General features: G+C 45.7%; 1 protein-coding gene across 1 annotated transcript; it reads right to left on the minus strand.

Moving 5' to 3' along the window:
• Positions 1–644: 644 nt before the first annotated feature.
• TMIE (transmembrane inner ear) lies at positions 645–14,256 on the minus strand. The gene is made up of 4 exons (XM_009086252.4): positions 13,816–14,256; positions 10,813–10,930; positions 5,270–5,419; positions 645–2,444 (listed from the first exon to the last, which is right to left on the minus strand). Exons 1-4 carry the CDS (start codon positions 13,900–13,902, stop codon positions 2,059–2,061), a joined length of 741 nt encoding a protein of 246 aa, XP_009084500.1. The 5' UTR covers positions 13,903–14,256; the 3' UTR covers positions 645–2,058.
• Between the last annotated feature and the right edge of the window lie 3,063 nt (positions 14,257–17,319).

The following is a 17,319-nucleotide window of genomic DNA, read 5'->3' on the forward strand; positions in this document are numbered from 1 at the left end:
ATGATCCTTGGAAACTCTAGGAACGGATTCCCCGATCCCAGAAATGGATTCCCAAATCCCCAGAATGGATTCCCTGGTCCCAGGAATGGATTCCCTGATCCCAGGAATGAAATCCCTGATCCCAGGAATGAATTCCCTGCATTTCACCCCCATCCTGATGATTCCAAACCCAATTATTCCCAAAGGATAAATTCATTTTCAAACAGAAAATCCCTTTTTTAAAAGCAATAAGACATTCCCACAAATCTTTCGGATCTGATCCACAGGATTTGGAATATTTGCTTGGAAAAAAGGGATTGAGCTGGATTTTAAAGGATTCCCCAATCCCAATGAATATTTTATTTTGGATTTTGATTATTTTTAACAAGATAGGGATGGAAGTTGGGTGAGGGAGAAGGAATTCCATGGAAAAGAAAAGGAGTGGATTTTCTTCCTGGAAACCTTTGGATTGGAAATAAATCTGCTCCTCTTCCTCTCCAAATGGAGCCACATCCCAAATTTCCAGTGCAATTCCAACTGCAGGACGGGGAATCCGAGTTTTCCTGCCCCAATCCCAGCTGGATCCATCCTGGAGTTTTTAAGGCATAAATATCCCTTCCCAAATTTCCCATGGATCTGGCAGATCCCAGGGAGCAAAGCCTGAATCCAATGGAAAAATCTTTTTTATTGTCATGATTCCTGATTAAACAGGGCCTTGAAAAATTTGGATTGGGATGGAAATTCCAAAGAAATCCAATCTTTGTGCCCATATTCCCACTTTTCCATCGGTGCCATTCCAAGGATGGAGATTTAGGGCTCCTCTGTCTCCAGGGGCAGAATTCCCAACATTGGAATTCCAGATTTCCCTGGATCATTCTCTTCCCAAACATTCCCGTGGTTCTGGGCATCACTCCCAACGTCTCTCCTGAAGTTTTCCACCTTTTCCGGTGCTCTGGAATTTTGGGACTTCTTGGAGCTGAGCGATCTCACTCAGGCAGAAAATTCCCTTCATTTTTCCTGGCTCGTTTCCCACCAGGATGAGTTGGGTGGGAGAGAAGGGAAAGGAAAATTGGGATAAGGAAAAGGGGGGAAAACTGGGAAATATCTTGGCACTGATAAATCCGGGTTGAAAAAAACAGCAGGAAAAGGAAGAATTTCTATCAATGAAATGGAAAATCAATCCCATTCCTGGGGATAAAGGATTGGAGGGAATTCTCCCTGTGGAGCAGACAGTTCCAGGATATCCTGAGTTTTAATTCTCCCAAGATTTTCCACACTATCCCCCAAAAAATCTGGAGCTAAATCCCCCCAGCTGGAAATTTTAAGGCAGAAATTGCTGGAATATTCCCAATGCAGCTGGAAAATGCCGCTCCTGATAAATCCACTCCTCGGGAATTTCCCAGGAAGGGAGGGAATAGCAGCCACATGGAAGTGGAGCAGAATTCCTGGCCTCAGAACTGGCTTTCCTCAGAAAAAAAACGGGAAAATGTGGATAAATCCACTGGAAAAGACGGAATTCCTGGTGTTTCCTGCAGCTATCCAGGAAAAGAGGCACCAGAGAAGGAAGGGAAAATTCCCATGTGTCCAAAAACCTCTTGGGATCCACAGGACCCACACCTTGGAGAACTCCATCCTTTGGGAATTTTCCCGGAATTTACATATTCCCTAAAATTCCCCACAAGGAGGTGCTGAGTGCCAGGAAATCTTTCTCCAACTTCTCCAGGTCCTCCAGGAGAATTCATCCAGAAATTCAGGATGAATTCCATTCTCCTTTAGTTTGGATCCTCATCCCTGAGCATTCCCATGTTTCTCCAAAGTCCTCAGTCCCATTCCAGCTTTCAGGCCAGTTCCATCCCATCCCATTCCCACTGGATATTTTCCTTGATCACCCATCCAAATTCCCGCTTTCCCTTGGCAGACCCGAATCCTGGCGGTTCCATCTCCACATGGGAAGAAATCCACGCATCCAACGGCATCCCACAGGAATATCTGGAAAAGCACCTCCTGCTCCAAGTGCTCCTCCCCCAGCAATTTGCTGGAGCATTCCCAAAAATATTCCAGCACCATCCCTCCAGGAGGTCACTTCTTCTTTGCCGGAGCTTTGGAATTCCCACCGGCCTTTCCATCGGTTTTGGCGCCTCCGGATTTTCCAGCTTCTCCTTCCTTTTCCCCCTTTTTCCCTTGTTTCTTGTCGTTTGTGTCCTTTCCCTTTTCCCCCTTTTCCTTTTCCCCCTTTTCTCCTTTCCCTCCTTTTTCCTCTTTTCCTCCTTTTTCCCCTTTCTCCCCCTTTTCTCCGTCTTTTTTTTTGGCTCCGTCCTTCCCTTCCTTCTTGGATTCTTCCTTCTGCTCCTTCTCCCCGTCCTTGTTCTTGGAGCCTTTGGATCCATCCTTCTTTCCCTGAGCCTTGTCCACTTTTCCGGACACAGTGGGAACTTCTTCCTCTTTTTTTTCTTCTGCAACCTGAGCTGTTTCCGAGGAAAGAAGAAAAAAATGGAAAAGGAATTGATGTGGATTCAACGACCCAGGAATTGTCAAAGTTCCAGCTCGCTGCTAGAAATCTGGGATAAAGGGAAAACATTCCTGCTGGGGATTTTCCCATCCAGCTGATGGCTCCCAGGGAGGTTTTTTTTGGAGCTGAGAAGCAGCAAATCCAAGGATTGATGGATCAGCTTGGAAAAGAGAAGCCACAGGCGGCCGGGAATCAAAATTCCCCAAATTCCTTGGAGAACTATCTCATCCCATCAGGATCAACCAGAAGGACAAGGATTTATTCATGGAAGTGGGTTCAGTTCCACAGGGAGGGCTGGGAATTCCCAGTTTCAGGCATCCCTGAAATCCCGGGATTTGTGCAAATTCCCGTGGTTCGACTCGTAATTCTGCATTTTGCTGGAGTAGGACTGAATTTCTCCAAGGAATTCCTGAATTCATAGTATTGGGATCTGCCTCTTTTCCCATGGATTGAAATTTTGGAAATGCTGGTTTTATGGAATTACAGCTCCTGGAGAGACACAGGAAAGGAGGAAAAAAGGCTTCAAGAGGTGTTAAGGAAACAGGAAAAATCCAGGAATGAAGAAGCAGCAAATCCAAGGATTGATGGATCCGCTTGGAAGAGAGAAGCCACAGGCGGCCGGAAATCGAAACTCCCTAAATTCCTTGGAGAACCATCTCATCCCATCAGGATCAACCAGAATGACAAGGATTTAGTGGAAGGACAAGGATTTATTCATGGAATTGGGTTCAGTTCCACAGGGAGGGCTGGGAATTCCCAGGTTTGGACCCGATATCTGGACGACAGCCCTTAAATCCCAGGATTTCTGCAAATTCCCGTGGTTCAACTCGTAATTCTGCATTTTGCTGGCATAGGACTGAACTTCTCCAAGGAATTCCTGAATCCCTACAGTGTTGGGATCTGCCTCTTTTCCCACGGATTGAAATTTTGGAAATGCTGTTTTTATGGAATTACAGCTCCTGGAGAGACACAGGAAAGAAGGAAAAAAGGCTTCAAGAGGAGGCTTTAAGGAAACAGGAAAAATCCAGGAATGGAGAAGCAGCAAATCCAAGGATTGATGGATCCCCTTGGAAGAGAGAAGCCACAGGCGGCCGGGAATGGAAATTCCCTAAATTCCGTGGAAAACCATCTCATCCTCTTCCTTCAGCACAGGCAGGGAGTGGAGAGGTCTGGGCTGGCCATGGCCAGAGAGAGTGAGGAGATTTTCGGGAGAGCCTATGGAATCAGGAAAGGAGAGTGACAGCCATGGAGAAGAAACATTCCAGCAGGAAAAACCAGGAATGCGGAATTCCAACCACTCCAATTTCGCTCCTGGTATTCCCCAACCCAAGGGCATGGCCCTGAAATTAAATTAAATTCCTGCTGGGAATTTTCAGCATGGAATTCCCTTTCTAACTAAGGAGGAGGAGGAGGGATGCAAATGGATGGGAAAATGGGATATGGCCTCCAGCTGTCTCAGGAAAAATTTGGATTGAATATTAGGGAAAACAATTCCTGATTGGAAGAGTGATTAAGGATTGGGAAGTGCTGGAATCACCATCCCTGGAAGGGTTCCAAAAACCGGGAGATGTGGAATTTCACGGGGTTTTTTAGTGGGGTTTGGTTCAAAATAGGATTTGATGGATTTGAGAAGCTTTTCCAGACTTCATTTGGGAATGAAGGAATTATTCCGACTCGGAGAAGCTTTTCCAGACTTAATTTGGGAATGAAGGAATGATTCCGACTCGAACTGATGGAAAAATTCCCTCTTATCTGAAGGATTGAATCCCAAGATCCTGAGTCCACACTGGGAGGGTTGACCTTGGTGGTGGCACCACGGGAGGGACTTTGCACTCCCAGAATCCCAAAAAAAAGAGGTGGGAATTATTTCTGGGGATGTCGGTCAGCTCATTGGTAGGTTTGCATTCCCAGAATCCCAAAAACAAGTGGGAGTTACCTCCAGGGATGTCAGTGAGCTCATTGAGGGACTCTGCATTCCCAGAATCACAAAAAAAGTGGGAATTACATCTGGGAATGTCTCTGAACTCATTGAGGGCCTCAGCATTGTCAGAATCCCCCTAGAAATGTGGGAATTAACTCTGGGAATGTTGCTGAGCTCATTGAGGGACTCCGCATTCCCAGAATCCCAAAAAAAAAGTGGGAATTACCTCCAGGAATGTCTCTGAACTTATTGAGGGCCTCAGCACTGTCAGAATCCCCCCCAAAAAAAGTGGGAATTAGCTCCAGGAATGCTGCTGAGCTCATTGAGGGACTCTGCATTCCCAGAATCCCAGAAAAGGGTGAAATTATATCTGGGAATTTTGCTGAGCTCATTGAGGGAATTTGCCCTGCCCCAATCCCTAAAAAAGTGGGAATTACCTGCAGGATATTGGTGAGCTCATTGAGGGAATTTGCACTGTCGGAATCCCCCCCAAAAAGTGGGAATTACCTGCAGGAATGTCGGTGGCCTCATTGAGGAACTTTGCATTCCCAGAATCCCAGATAAGGGGGAAATTATTTCTGGGAATGTCCCTGAGCTCATTGAGGGAATTTGCACTGTCGGAATCCCCCCCAAAAAGTGGGAATTACCTGCAGGAATGTCGCTGAGCCCATTGAGGAACTTTGCATTCCCAGAATCCCCCAAAAATCGGGAATTAGCTCCAGGAATATTGGTGAGCTCATTGAGGGACTTAGCACTGTAAGAATACCCCCCCAAAAAAGCTGGAATTAGCTCCAGGAATGTCTCTGAGCCCATTGAGGGACTCTGCGCTCCCAGAATCCCAAAAAAAAAGCGGGAATTACCTCCGGGGATCTCGGTGAGCTCGCCCAGGGGCGGCACGGTGTCCAGCTTGTCGGCGTAGTTCTTGGCCGCCTGGCGCTGGGCGTAGCGCGCCTCGATCTCCTTCCGCGTGCGCGGGATCCGGCACTTGAAGATGCAGCACAGGGTGATAACTGGGAATGGGAAACAGGGAATTCTGGGGGATGGCTGGGAATGGGGAACAGGGAATTCTGGGGGATGGCTGGGAATGGGGAACGGGGAATTGTGGGCGAGGGACTGGGAGTGGGGAACGGGGAATTCTGGGGGATGGCTGGGAATGGGGAACGGGGAATTCTGGGGGATGGCTGGGAGTGGGGAACGGGGAATTCTGGGGGATGGCTGGGAATGGGGAACGGGGAATTCTGGGGGATGACTGGGAATGGGGAACGGGGAATTCTGGGTGAGGGACTGGGAATGGGGAACGGGGAATTGTGGGGGATGGCTGGGAATGGGGAACGGGGAATTCTGGGGGATGGGACTGGGAATGGGGAACGGGGAAGTTCTGGGGGATGCTGGGAATGGGGAACGGGGATTCTGGGGGATCGCTGGGAATGGGGAACGGGGAATTCTGGGGATGGCTGGGACGGGGATCGGGGACGCTGGGAATGGGGAACGGGGAATTCTGGGGATGGCTGGGAGTGGGAAACGGGGAATTCTGGGGGATGGCTGGGAATGGGGAACGGGGAATTCTGGGTGATGGGACTGGGAATGGGGAACGGGGAATTCTGGGGGATGGCTGGGAATGGGGAACAGGGAATTCTGGGTGAGTTCCTGGGAATGGATAGGGAGAAACAAGGAATTAACTGGGAATGGGAGTGGGAAATGTGGAATTCTGGGTGAGTTATTGGGATTAGGAGAGGGAAACGAGGAATTCTGGGTGAGTTCCTGGGAATGGGAGTGTGAAACGTGGGAATCTGAGGGAGTTCCTGGGAATGGAGAGGGAAATGAGGAATTCTGGGGATAACTGGGACTGGAAATGGGATAAAAGGAATTCCGGGTGAGTTTCTGGGAATGGAGAGGGAGAAACGAGGAATTAACTTGGGAATGGGAGTGGGAAATGAGGAATTCTGGGGGAGTTCCAAGGAATGGAAAACATGGAATTCTGGCTGAGTTACTCAGAGGGGGAAGTGAGGAATTCTGGGGGAGTTCCTGGGAATGGGAATGTGAAACACAGGAATCTGAGAGAGTTCCTGGGAATGGAAAGGGAAGTAAGGAATTCTGGGGATAACTGAGAATGGCGATGGGAAAAGAGGAATTCCAGTTGAGTTTCTGGGAATGGGAAATGAGGATTTGGGTTGGTTCTTGGGAATGGGAGCAGGAAACGGGAATCTGGGTGAGTTACTGGGAATGGAATTCTAGGGAGTTATTGGGAGTGGGAAATGTGGAATTCTGGGTGAGTTATTCAGAATGGGCCGTGCGGAATTCTCAGTCTGGGAATGGGAGACGGGATCAAGGATTTGCGGTGGTCGCTGGGAATCGGAGGGGGAAACAAGGAATTCAGGGGATAAATGGGAATGGCAATGGGAAAAAAGGAATTCCGGGTGAGTTTCTGGGAATGGAGAGGGAGAAACGAGGAATTAACTGGGAATGGGAGTGGGAAACATGGAATTCTGGGGGAGTTATTGGGAATGGAAAACATGGAATTCTGGGGGAGTTATTGGGAATGGAAAACATGGAATTCTGGGGGAGTTACTGGGAATGGAAAACATGGAATTCCGGGGGAGTTATTGGGAATGGAAAACATGGAATTCTGGGGGAGTTATTGGGAATGGAAAACATGGAATTCTGGGGGAGTTACTGGGAATGGAAAACATGGAATTCTGGGGGAGTTATTGGGAATGGAGAGGGAAATATGGAGTTCTGGGGGAGTTCCTGGGAACAGGAAATGAGGATTTGGGTTGGATACTGGGAATGGGAGCAGGAATCTGGGGGAGTTCCTGGGAATGGGGAGCCTGGCATTTGGGATCTGGACTTTTCCCGGTTTTTGGTGGGATGGGGCCCCCTTGTGGGATGTGCTGGGAGCCGGAACCCACGCTTGGATCAGGGTTCGGCATTGGTCCGATTTGTTCAGCCTAATTTAATTAATGTTTCATTAATAATCTAATATTAACAGTACCATTATTTTTAAAATCTTATTAAATATAATATCATTACAACCATTAATTAAGACGATATTTGCAATTAATTATGTTGTTGTAGAAGTAGATTATTATTCATAAAAGGAACACAAATATTTAATACTTGTATAAAAATTTAATAAAATAAAAATAAAATTAATTTAATTTAATAATACTTGTATTAAAATTAATTAAATTATTAATTTAATTAATTATTAAATTAAATATTAAATATGAAATAATTAATTCTATTATTAATTTATTAAATTATTATACGAATACACACTGTTAATTACAACTGCAATGGCAATTAATTACATTATTATAGAAATATGTTATTATTTGTAACATAGTTCTATATCGAGAATAAATATATCTTATATATTATTTAATAATGAACCTAAATATTTATTATAATTATATTATATTAAGTATACTACATTAATTAATTATTATATTAATTAATATAGTATATTATTATATTAATTAATATCGTATATTATTTATTATATATAGTTATATATTATTATATATAATATATTTAAGTATACTATATAACTATTAAGTATACCTATAATTATAATTAATCACAATATTCCATAAGTATATAATTATTGACATTGAAATAAATTATTCCATCAATATAATTTTATTAAGTATATTTCCTTATTTATTATCATAATAGCAAAAATAAATTTATGAATTAAAACTATAATTACAGTTAATTATATCATTATACAGATATATTAATATTTATAACATAGAAATGTTTTATTCAATAATACAATTTTAATTCTTGATTATTTATAATAATAAAAATTGTTATGTAAATATTTAAGTGTCATTAATAAAGTAATACTCATGATAATAATAATAATTAAAATTATATTTATAATCTTACTACCTTTAAAGAAGAATTGATTTATTTCTATTTCTTGGATCATATTTATGGATTGATTTGATTGAAGTTTATTTAATTTTATTTATTTTTATTTTTATAATAACATAAAATTGCTAAAATAATAAATGATACAAACATATTATCATTAACAAAGAAATGCCTTGTTCCATAAGTATAAATTTAATTAATAATATTACTCCATAATAATACAAGTTGTTATTTTAAATTAATATGTAATTACAAACTAATACTCACTATAATATTAATTAAAATTCTATTTATAATCCAATTACCCTTAAAGCATGAATTACCCATTTCCACTTCATTCAGGTTTATATTTTGTTCTCGCTTTACTTTTGGGTTTAAATTTATTCTATTTTTTTATTTTATAATTTAATGTTTAATTTTATTTTTCAATTTTCTACTTTTGTATTTACTTCTGTTCTTTAATTTTATGCTTGAATGTTTAGTTCATTTTTTTTATTTTTCTATTTGTTTATTTGATTCCATTTTTAAATTTAAATTTTAAATTTTAAATTTTTAAATTTTAAATTTCTCTATGTCTATTAAAATTTTCATATTAATATTTAATTATATTGATTTATCATAAAAATTAAAAATGCACTATAATAATTTATACTCAGATATATTTTGCCTAATTTTATTTTTTAATTTATTTTTATTTTAAATTTATCTACTTCTCTATTTACTGCTGTTTTTCCTTCCCTCTTTTCAGATTTATTTCTGATTTTCATTCCCTGTTTTTACGTCTCACTCCGTTCCCAATTCCCTGTTTTCCATGGATTTTTCCCATAGATTTTCTCCCTCCCAAATCCCACCCCAGGCAGGGATGGGGGCGGAGCTTGGGCCATTCCCAGCTGGGAAATCCCTCTGGAATTCCGGAGGAATTCCCAAATTCCCAGAGAGCGGACAGGAATCCAGGATGCTCCGGGATCACTCCCAGGGATGGAATTTTCTTGAAAGCAGATTCCAGGTGGGAATGTCCAGCTTGGATTCCCTCTGGAATTCTCAATTCCAGCCCAGAGGAATTCCCGGGCTCCCGGGCACCTGGAGGGAATCCAGGAAACTCCGGGATCACTCCCAGGGACGGAATTATCTTGGAAAGAGATTCCAGAAAGGAATCTCCAGTTTGGAGCTGGGAAATCCCTCTGGATGTCTCTTTTCCATCCCACAGGAATCTTCCTTGAATTCCCAAATTCCTGGAAACCTGAAAGGAATCCAGGAAATTTTGGGATCACTCCCAGGGATGGAATTTTCTTGGGAAGGGATTCCAGAAGGGAATTTCCAGTTTGGAGCTGGGAAATCCCTCAGGAATTCTCAATTCCAGCCCAGAGGAATTCCCCAATTCCAGGACAGCTGATGGGAATCCAGGAAGCTCCGGGATCACTCCCAGGGAAGGAATTCCCTGGAAAGAGATTCCAGGTGGGAATCTCCAGTTTGGATTCCCTCTGGAATTCTCAATTCCATCCCAATTCTCAATTCCATCTCAATTCTCCTTGAATTCCCAAACACCTGAAAGAAATCCTTAGGAATTCCCACACTCAGCTGGGAATTCGAGCCCAGAGGAAATCCCGAATTCCCGGACACCTGAAGAGAATCCAGGAAATTTTGGGATCACTCCCAGGCATGGAATTTTCTTGGAAAGTGATTCCAGCGGACAATTTCCAGTTTGGAGCTGGGACCTCCCTCTGGAATTCCCACACTCAGCTGGGAATTCCAGCCCAGAGGAAATCCCAAATTCCCAGACACCTGAAGGGAATCCATGATTCCCAACCTGAAGCATTCCAGGATTTCCAACCCAAAGAATTTCATGATTCCCAACCTGAAGCATTCCACAATTTCCATCTCAAGAATTCCAGGATTTCCAACTCGAATCATTCCAGGATTCCCAACCTGAATCATTCCAGGATTCCCAACCTGAATCATTCCAGGATTCCCAGCCCGAATCAATCATTCCAGGATTCCCAACCCGAATCATTCCATGGTTCCCAATCTGAATCAATCATTCCAGGATTCCCAACCCGAATCATTCCAGGATTCCCAGCCCGAATCATTCCAGGATTCCCAACCCGAATCATTCCAGGATTCCCAGCCCGAATCATTCCAGGATTCCCAACCCGAATCATTCCAGGTTTCCCAGCCCGAATCATTCCAGGATTCCCAACCCGAATCATTCCAGGTTTCCCAACCCGAATCATTCCAGGATTCCCAACCCAAAGAATTCCAGGTTTCCCAACCCGAATCATTCCAGGATTCCCAGCCCGAATCATTCCAGGATTCCCAGCCCGAATCATCCCACAGCCCACGGCTCCACCCCGGATTTGGGCGGGAATGTGGTGCCGGAGCCGATTCCCATCTCTGGAACTTCTCCAGGCGCTCTCGGGACGAAGCCCCGGCCATTCCCACCAGAGGTTCCCTCCTTGAGCATTCCCGGGATTCCAGCGGGCGCCCTGGGGAGTTTTCCGGGGGGGAATTCCCGGGCACTCACTGATGGAGAGGACGAAGAGGGCGAAGATGCCGACCACCTGCCAGAGGCGCAGCCCCCAGATCACCACCGTCTCCGACGTCACCGGGTCCGGCTTCTTCTTGGGGGGCGCCGTGGTGGCCTGGGAAAAAACACCGGGAAAAAAAACACGGATCAGGACGGCAAAATTCCCAAAAACGCTCCGGGAGCTGAGGGGAGCGCGGGAAATGGTGGAGAGGGTGGTGAGACCTCGAGGATTTGGGAATGCTGGGGGGGATTTTTAAGGAATCTCCTTTTTCCAGCCGTTCCTCGGCTCGCTCTGGAATTCCTTTCCTCGATTTTCCAGTGGATTTTTAGGATTGGGATTTCCGTCAGTTGGAGGCTGAATGAGAAAATTCCTGGAAAAACTCCTGGAAAAATCCATTTTTCCAATGAATTTTGATGGAGCCACGCCCTCGGGGTGTGGGAAAGCTGTGGATCCAGGAGGGAGCCGAATGGAACCACAGGGAAATTCCGGGATAAAAAGTTGTGGAATTTCTTAACAGAAAGATAAACTCAGCCCAAAGCTAAAGGATGGAAATCCTGTGAAATATTCCGGGGGATTTTTAGGGAAGATCTTGGAGCAGCAGCTGGAAAACAGCTGGAACACACCCGGCGCCCCAAAAAATTCCTGATTTTTTGGGATGCGGAATTCCTGAGCAATCCCTCTGCAATGAGGTGATTCCTCCAGGAATTTTATCCCAAACTGGGAATAAAGGATTATTCCCAATTTATCCTCCCAGGGCTGGCTCAGATCCGGGCTCCAATTCCCAGAGAAATCCCTTGAAATCCCATTTTTTGCTGATCTCCGGGATCAGGAGCCTGGAAGGGTTTTTGGGATCATGGGCTCATCCTGGGACTTAGGGATTTTTTGGGATTTAAGGGCTCATCCTGGAATTTTAGGATTTTGAACCCATCCCAGGATTTTCAAAATCTCTTTCAAAATTCTGGGAGAACTTCCAGCCCTGGGAATTTTTCCAAAGGCCTGGGAGTGAGCCAAGCTTTTCCTCAGTCAAATCCAGGATTTAAAGGGATTTTTGCCTCATCCCCAAATATTTCCCTGCTCTTTTCCCTTTATTTTTTTCCTTATTTTTTGGTGGTTTTTTGGGAATTTTTTCAGCTGCCAGAATCGTTTTCCTCTCCAGCTTTTCCTTCCTCCTCTGTTTGCTCCAGCCTGGCTGAGCCGGAATCGAATTCTTCAGGATAATTCCATTATCCAATTATTTCCAGGAATAAACTCCTCGCAGAGCTTTTGCTTTTCCAGGAAAAAAAAAAACCAACCTGGAATAAACAAAGCCCACCCAGGAATTCTGGCTGTTTATCCTGATTTTTGAGGCTTGGATGTTTTATTTTTGTTTTCTGGGAATTGTCTGGAATAAAATGGGAAATTTTCCGGCTGGCTGGGTCGTCCTTGGGATTCAGGGAAGGATAATTTGGGAATTCTGCACTGTCAGGGGAAGTTCTGCCTCATTTCTCCCCCTGGGAATGGTTGGACTGCTCAGAAAACCTGGAATTCTTCCTGGAGCAGCTGCCTGGCCTTGGAGAGGATTCCTGGATTTATGGAATGCTCAGGTAGGATGGGATGGGGGGGAAAGCAGGGATTGGGTTGGGAATGAGAGGCTGGAAATCCTGGGAAAAATCAGGAAAAGGGAAAGGATGAGAGCCTGGAAATCCTGGGAAAAACCAGGAAAGGATGGGGGAAGAGGCTGGAAATCCTGGAAAAAAAATATTGAAAGGGAAATCCTGGAAAAAATCAGGATAAGGGCAGAGGTGAGAGGTTTGAAATCCTGGGAAAAATGGAAAAGGAGGGATGAGAGGCCAGAAATCCTGGGAGGAAAAAAATATGGAAAGGAAGGATAAGAGCTTTGAAATCCTGGAAAAAAATGGGAAAGGGAGGGAGGAGAGGCCAAAAATCCTGGGGGAAAAAATATGGAAAGGGAAATTGTGGGAAAAACAATCAGGATAAGGGCAGGGGTGAGAGGTTTGAAATCCTGGGAAAAATGGGAAAGGGAAATCCTGGAAAAAACAGGAAAAGAGCAGGGAGGAGAGTCCAGAAATCCTGGAAAAAAAAATTAGGGAAAAGGAGGGAGAAGAGGCTGGAAATCCTGGGAAAAAATATGGAAGGGAAATCCTGGAAAAAAACAGGAAAAGAGCAGGGAGGAGAGGCCAGAAATCCTGGGGAAAAAAAAATTAGGGAAAGGGAGGGATGAGTGGATGGAAATCCTGGGAAAAATCAGGAAAATGGATGAGAGGCTGGAAATCTTTGGGAAAAAAAAAATCTGGATAAGGGCAGGGATGAGAGGCCAGAAATGCTGGGAAAAAAATATGGAGAAAGGAAAGGATGGGAAGTGTGAAATCCTGGGAAATTCCTGGAATTTTCTAATGCCAAGAATCGCAGCCAAATTCTGCTCCAGGAATTCCCAGGTGGAGCAGGGAAAAGGATCCTGAGGGAAAAGTGAAAGTTTTTGGGAGCTGGGGTTTTGTGTTCCAGGCAGGAATTTCCCTCTGGAATTGCAGCCAGGGCTCGGGAGCTGCTGTTCTCTTCTGGATCATTCCCTGATTCTCCAGAAATTTGGGAATGCAGAGTCATCCTCGGGGAAAAGCTCCTGCAGTGGGGCAGGAATTCCATGGAATCCCACAATTCCATCAAATCCAGGATTACTGGGAATGAGGGAAGAGAGGAGAAGGAAAACCCATCCCAAATATTTCCAAAATTTTCCAAATCTTTCATGGGAATACCCGTCAGGAATGGGATTTTTGGGATCATTTTTGCCCCGCTCCTCAACTCATTGGAAAACCGGGAAAACCCCGAGATTCCAACCCGAAATTCCCAATCCAGCCTTTCAGGAAGCACCAAAAATTCCCAAAAAAAACCTCCTCGGATCCACCTTAAATTCCCGGCCGGTGGTTTTCCAGGGCAATCCCCCTCTCCCGGCCCTCATTCCCACTTTTCCAAGGCTTTTTTTCCAGCGGGATATTTTTCCTCACCTCGATCAGCTGCGCCAGGGAAAGCCGGGATCGGAGCAGGACGAGGCAGGAAAATCCCCAAAATTCCCAGCTGGGATCCCACGCCATCTTCTCCTCCCTCCCGGGATCTTCCCTCCTGCCGAGCCCGGAATTTTGGGGGATTTCGGGAATAGTCCCGGCCTGGCTTTTCCAGCGGCGCTCGGCGAGCGGACGGCGCCGGAGGCCGCTCGTTAATTAATTAATTACATTAATGAGGCGGTGTCGGGGCCGGAGCCCCGGGAGGGGGGGTCGGGAGCACCGGGAGCGCTTCCTGCGGCTCCAGGGCAGAATTCCCGCTATTCCAGGGCAGAATTCCCGCTACTCCCGGGCAGAATTCCCGCTGCTCCCGGGCAGAATTCCCGCTATTCCCGGGCAGAATTCCCGCTGCTCCCGGGCAGAATTCCCGCTGCTCCCGGGCAGAATTCCCGCTGCTCCCGGGCAGAATTCCCGCTGCTCCGGGGCAGAATTCCCGCTGCTCCCGGGCAGAATTCCCGCTATTCCCGGGCAGAATTCCCGCTGCTCCAGAGCAGAATTCCAGCTGTTCCCGGGCAGAATTCCCGCTGCTCGAGAGCAGAATTCCCGCTGCTCGCGGGCAGCATTCCAGCTGCTCCAGAGCAGAATTCCCGCTGCTCCAGAGCAGAATTCCCGCTGCTCCAGAGCAGAATTCCAGCTGTTCCTGGGCAGAATTCCAGCTGCTCCAGAGCAGAATTCCCGCTGCTCCCGGGCAGAATTCCCGCTGCTCGAGAGCAGAATTCCCGCTGCTCCAGAGCAGAATTCCCGCTGCTCCAGGGCAGAATTCCTTGCCTTTTCTGTTTTTTTTTCCCCCCTCACTTTTCTTTTTCCACAGCTTTTTCTTTTCCTCTTTTTTATTTTTTTGTCCCAGTATTTTTTTCCAATTCCCCCCCCCCCCCGGTGTATTTTTATTTTTTCCAGGTTTTTTCCAGATTTTTCCCCCAGGTTTTTTTCCAGGCTTTTTTCTTTCCGGGTTTTTTTCCATTTTCAGGATTTTTCCAGGTGTTATTTTTGAGTTTTTTTTGTTTGTTTGTTTATCCCCCATTGGTTTGTTTTGGGTTTTGTTTTGTTTGTTTTATTTTTTTTTTCCCCAGTGTTTTTTATTTTTCCCAGTGTTTTTTTGTTCCCAGGCTTTTTTTTTCCCCCCAGTTTTTTTTTTAATACTTTTTTTCTCCCAGCTTTTTTTCAGGTTTCCCCCCCAGGTTTTTTTCCCCCCCGTTTTTTCTCCCTCATTTTCCCCACCCCATTTTTCCCCTTTTTAAAACATTTTTTGTCCCGGGCTTTTTTTCCAGGTTTTTCCCACCGTTTTCCCCCGCCTTTTGTTCCCCTTTCTTCCCCCTTTTTTTCCCCCCTTCCCCCCCTTCCCCCTCCGTTTTCCACCCTTTTTTTTTCCCTTTTTTTTGTCCCCCTTTCCCTCTCCTTTTTCCCCCCATTTTCCCCCCCATTTTCCTCCCCCTTTTTTCTCTTTCTCCCGCTTTTCCCCATTTTTTCCCCCTTTTCCCCCCCTTTCCCCCCACCTTTTTATTCCCCTTTTTCCCCCGTCCCCCCGTTTTTTTTTCCCCTTACCCCCCTTTTTCCTCCCCTTTTATTTTCCCTTTGTTCCCCCTTTTATCTCCCCCCTTCCCCCCTTTTTCCCCCCTTTTTTTCCCCCCCTTTTTCCCCCTTTTTTCGCCCCCTTTCCCCCCCCTTTTTCCCCTTTTTTTCCCCACCTTTTTTTTTCCTGCCTTTTTTCCCCCCTTTTCCCCCCCTTTTTCCTCCCCCCTTTTTTCCACCCCCTTTTTCCCCCCCTTTTTCCCCCCCTTTTCCCCCCCTTTTTTTCCCCCCCTTTTTCCGCCCCCCTTTTCCCCCCCTTTTCCCCCCCTTTTTCCACCCTTTTTCCACCCTTTTTTTCCACCCCCCCTTTGTTTTTTTTCCACCCCCTTTTCCACGCACCCTTTTCCACCCCCTTTTTCCACCCCCTTTTTTCGACCCCCCTTTTCCACCCCCCTTTGCCTCCCCCCTTTTCCTCCCCCCTTTCTCCCCCCTTTTCCTCCACCCCCCTTTTTTTTCCTCCCCCGTTTTCCTCCCCCCCTTTTCCTCCCCCCTTTTCCTCCCGCCCTTTCCTCCCCTTTTTCCTCCCCCTTTTCCTCCCCCCTTTTTTCCCCCCTTTTTCCTTCCCCCCTTTTTTCCGTCCCATTCCCCCTTTTTTCCCCCTTTTTTCCCCCTTTTGCCCCTTTTTGCCCCCCCTTTTGCCCCCCCCTTTTTGCCCCCCCCTTTTGCCCCCCCCTTTTTTCCCCCCTTTCCCCCCCTTTTTTTCCCATTTTCCCCCAAATTCTGTTGCTTTAAGGAGTGAAATCCTTGATTTTATTTTTTTCCCCTTAAACAGCCCCGAACCCCTGGGATTCAGCCAAGCTGGACCTTTGGAATTCTGGGATTTCAGGGATGTGTCCCCGAGCCTGGATTTTGTGGAATTCCCGAATTTCCTGGGGTTTAAAGCTCATCCCATTCCATGGGCAGCAGCAGCTCCCAAGATCCCACGGGATATTCCAGGGATGTTCCCGCTTTTCTGGGAATTCCATCCCAAAATCCCACAAACCCTTCGGTGATTTCGGAATTTTCAGGATTTGGGGATTTCAGGCACCACGGAAAGGGATCCAGGAATATCCCAACGTTTTTAGGGGATCTGAGAGAATTCCAGGCTCAAACCATTCCCATGGGGAAGGGAAATTCCAGCAGCTCCAAGGTTCAATCCTGGATCAGCCTGGGAATATTCCAGCAACTCGGAAACTTGGATTTGGGGGAATTTTCCCCGGGAATTCCTTGGGAATTCGGGAATTGGGGATGCGGGAAGAGCCACGTGAGGGCAGCAGCGAGACAGGGAATTCCTGCTTCCCGAATTTCCTCTGGAATTCCAAGCTGGAGCTCCAAGATTTTAAGGAATTCTTCCCCGAGCTGCTTTTCCAGCCAATTTTTATTTTTTGGGAATGAGGCTCCTGCATCCAAGATTTTCCTTGTTCCTCCCCCGCTCTCTCCTCCTGTATATTCCCACATTTCCCAAATTTCCTGGTTTCCAAAAAAATCGGGATCAAACTCGGGGAGATCTCGAGGAATTCCTGGGATTTTTGGGTTTGGTTAAAAAATTCCCTGTGGAAGCAAAAGGGATCAAATGTGGGAAAATCCTGAATTCCAGAGGCTTGGGAACGGAAATTCCAGGATCTGGTTCAGGGAATTTTCTGGGAATGCATCCCATGAGCTCAGAGAACTGGGAATTCCAGGATGGGAATTCCAGGATGGGAATTCTGGGTCATTCCTGGTGTCTCATCCATCAGTTGGGAATTCCAACTTCCATCCTTTTATTCCCAGAGCTTTGGGAATGGAATTCTTTCCTTTTGGAAAATGCCATGGAAATCTGGGATCTGGTTCCGAGGATTTTCTGGGAATTCACTCCAGGTGCTGGAATATTGAATCTGGGAATTCTGGGATGGGAATTCCAGG

This window comes from Serinus canaria, chromosome 2 (genome assembly GCF_022539315.1).
Source record: "Serinus canaria isolate serCan28SL12 chromosome 2, serCan2020, whole genome shotgun sequence".
Taxonomy (NCBI): Eukaryota; Metazoa; Chordata; class Aves; order Passeriformes; family Fringillidae; genus Serinus; species Serinus canaria.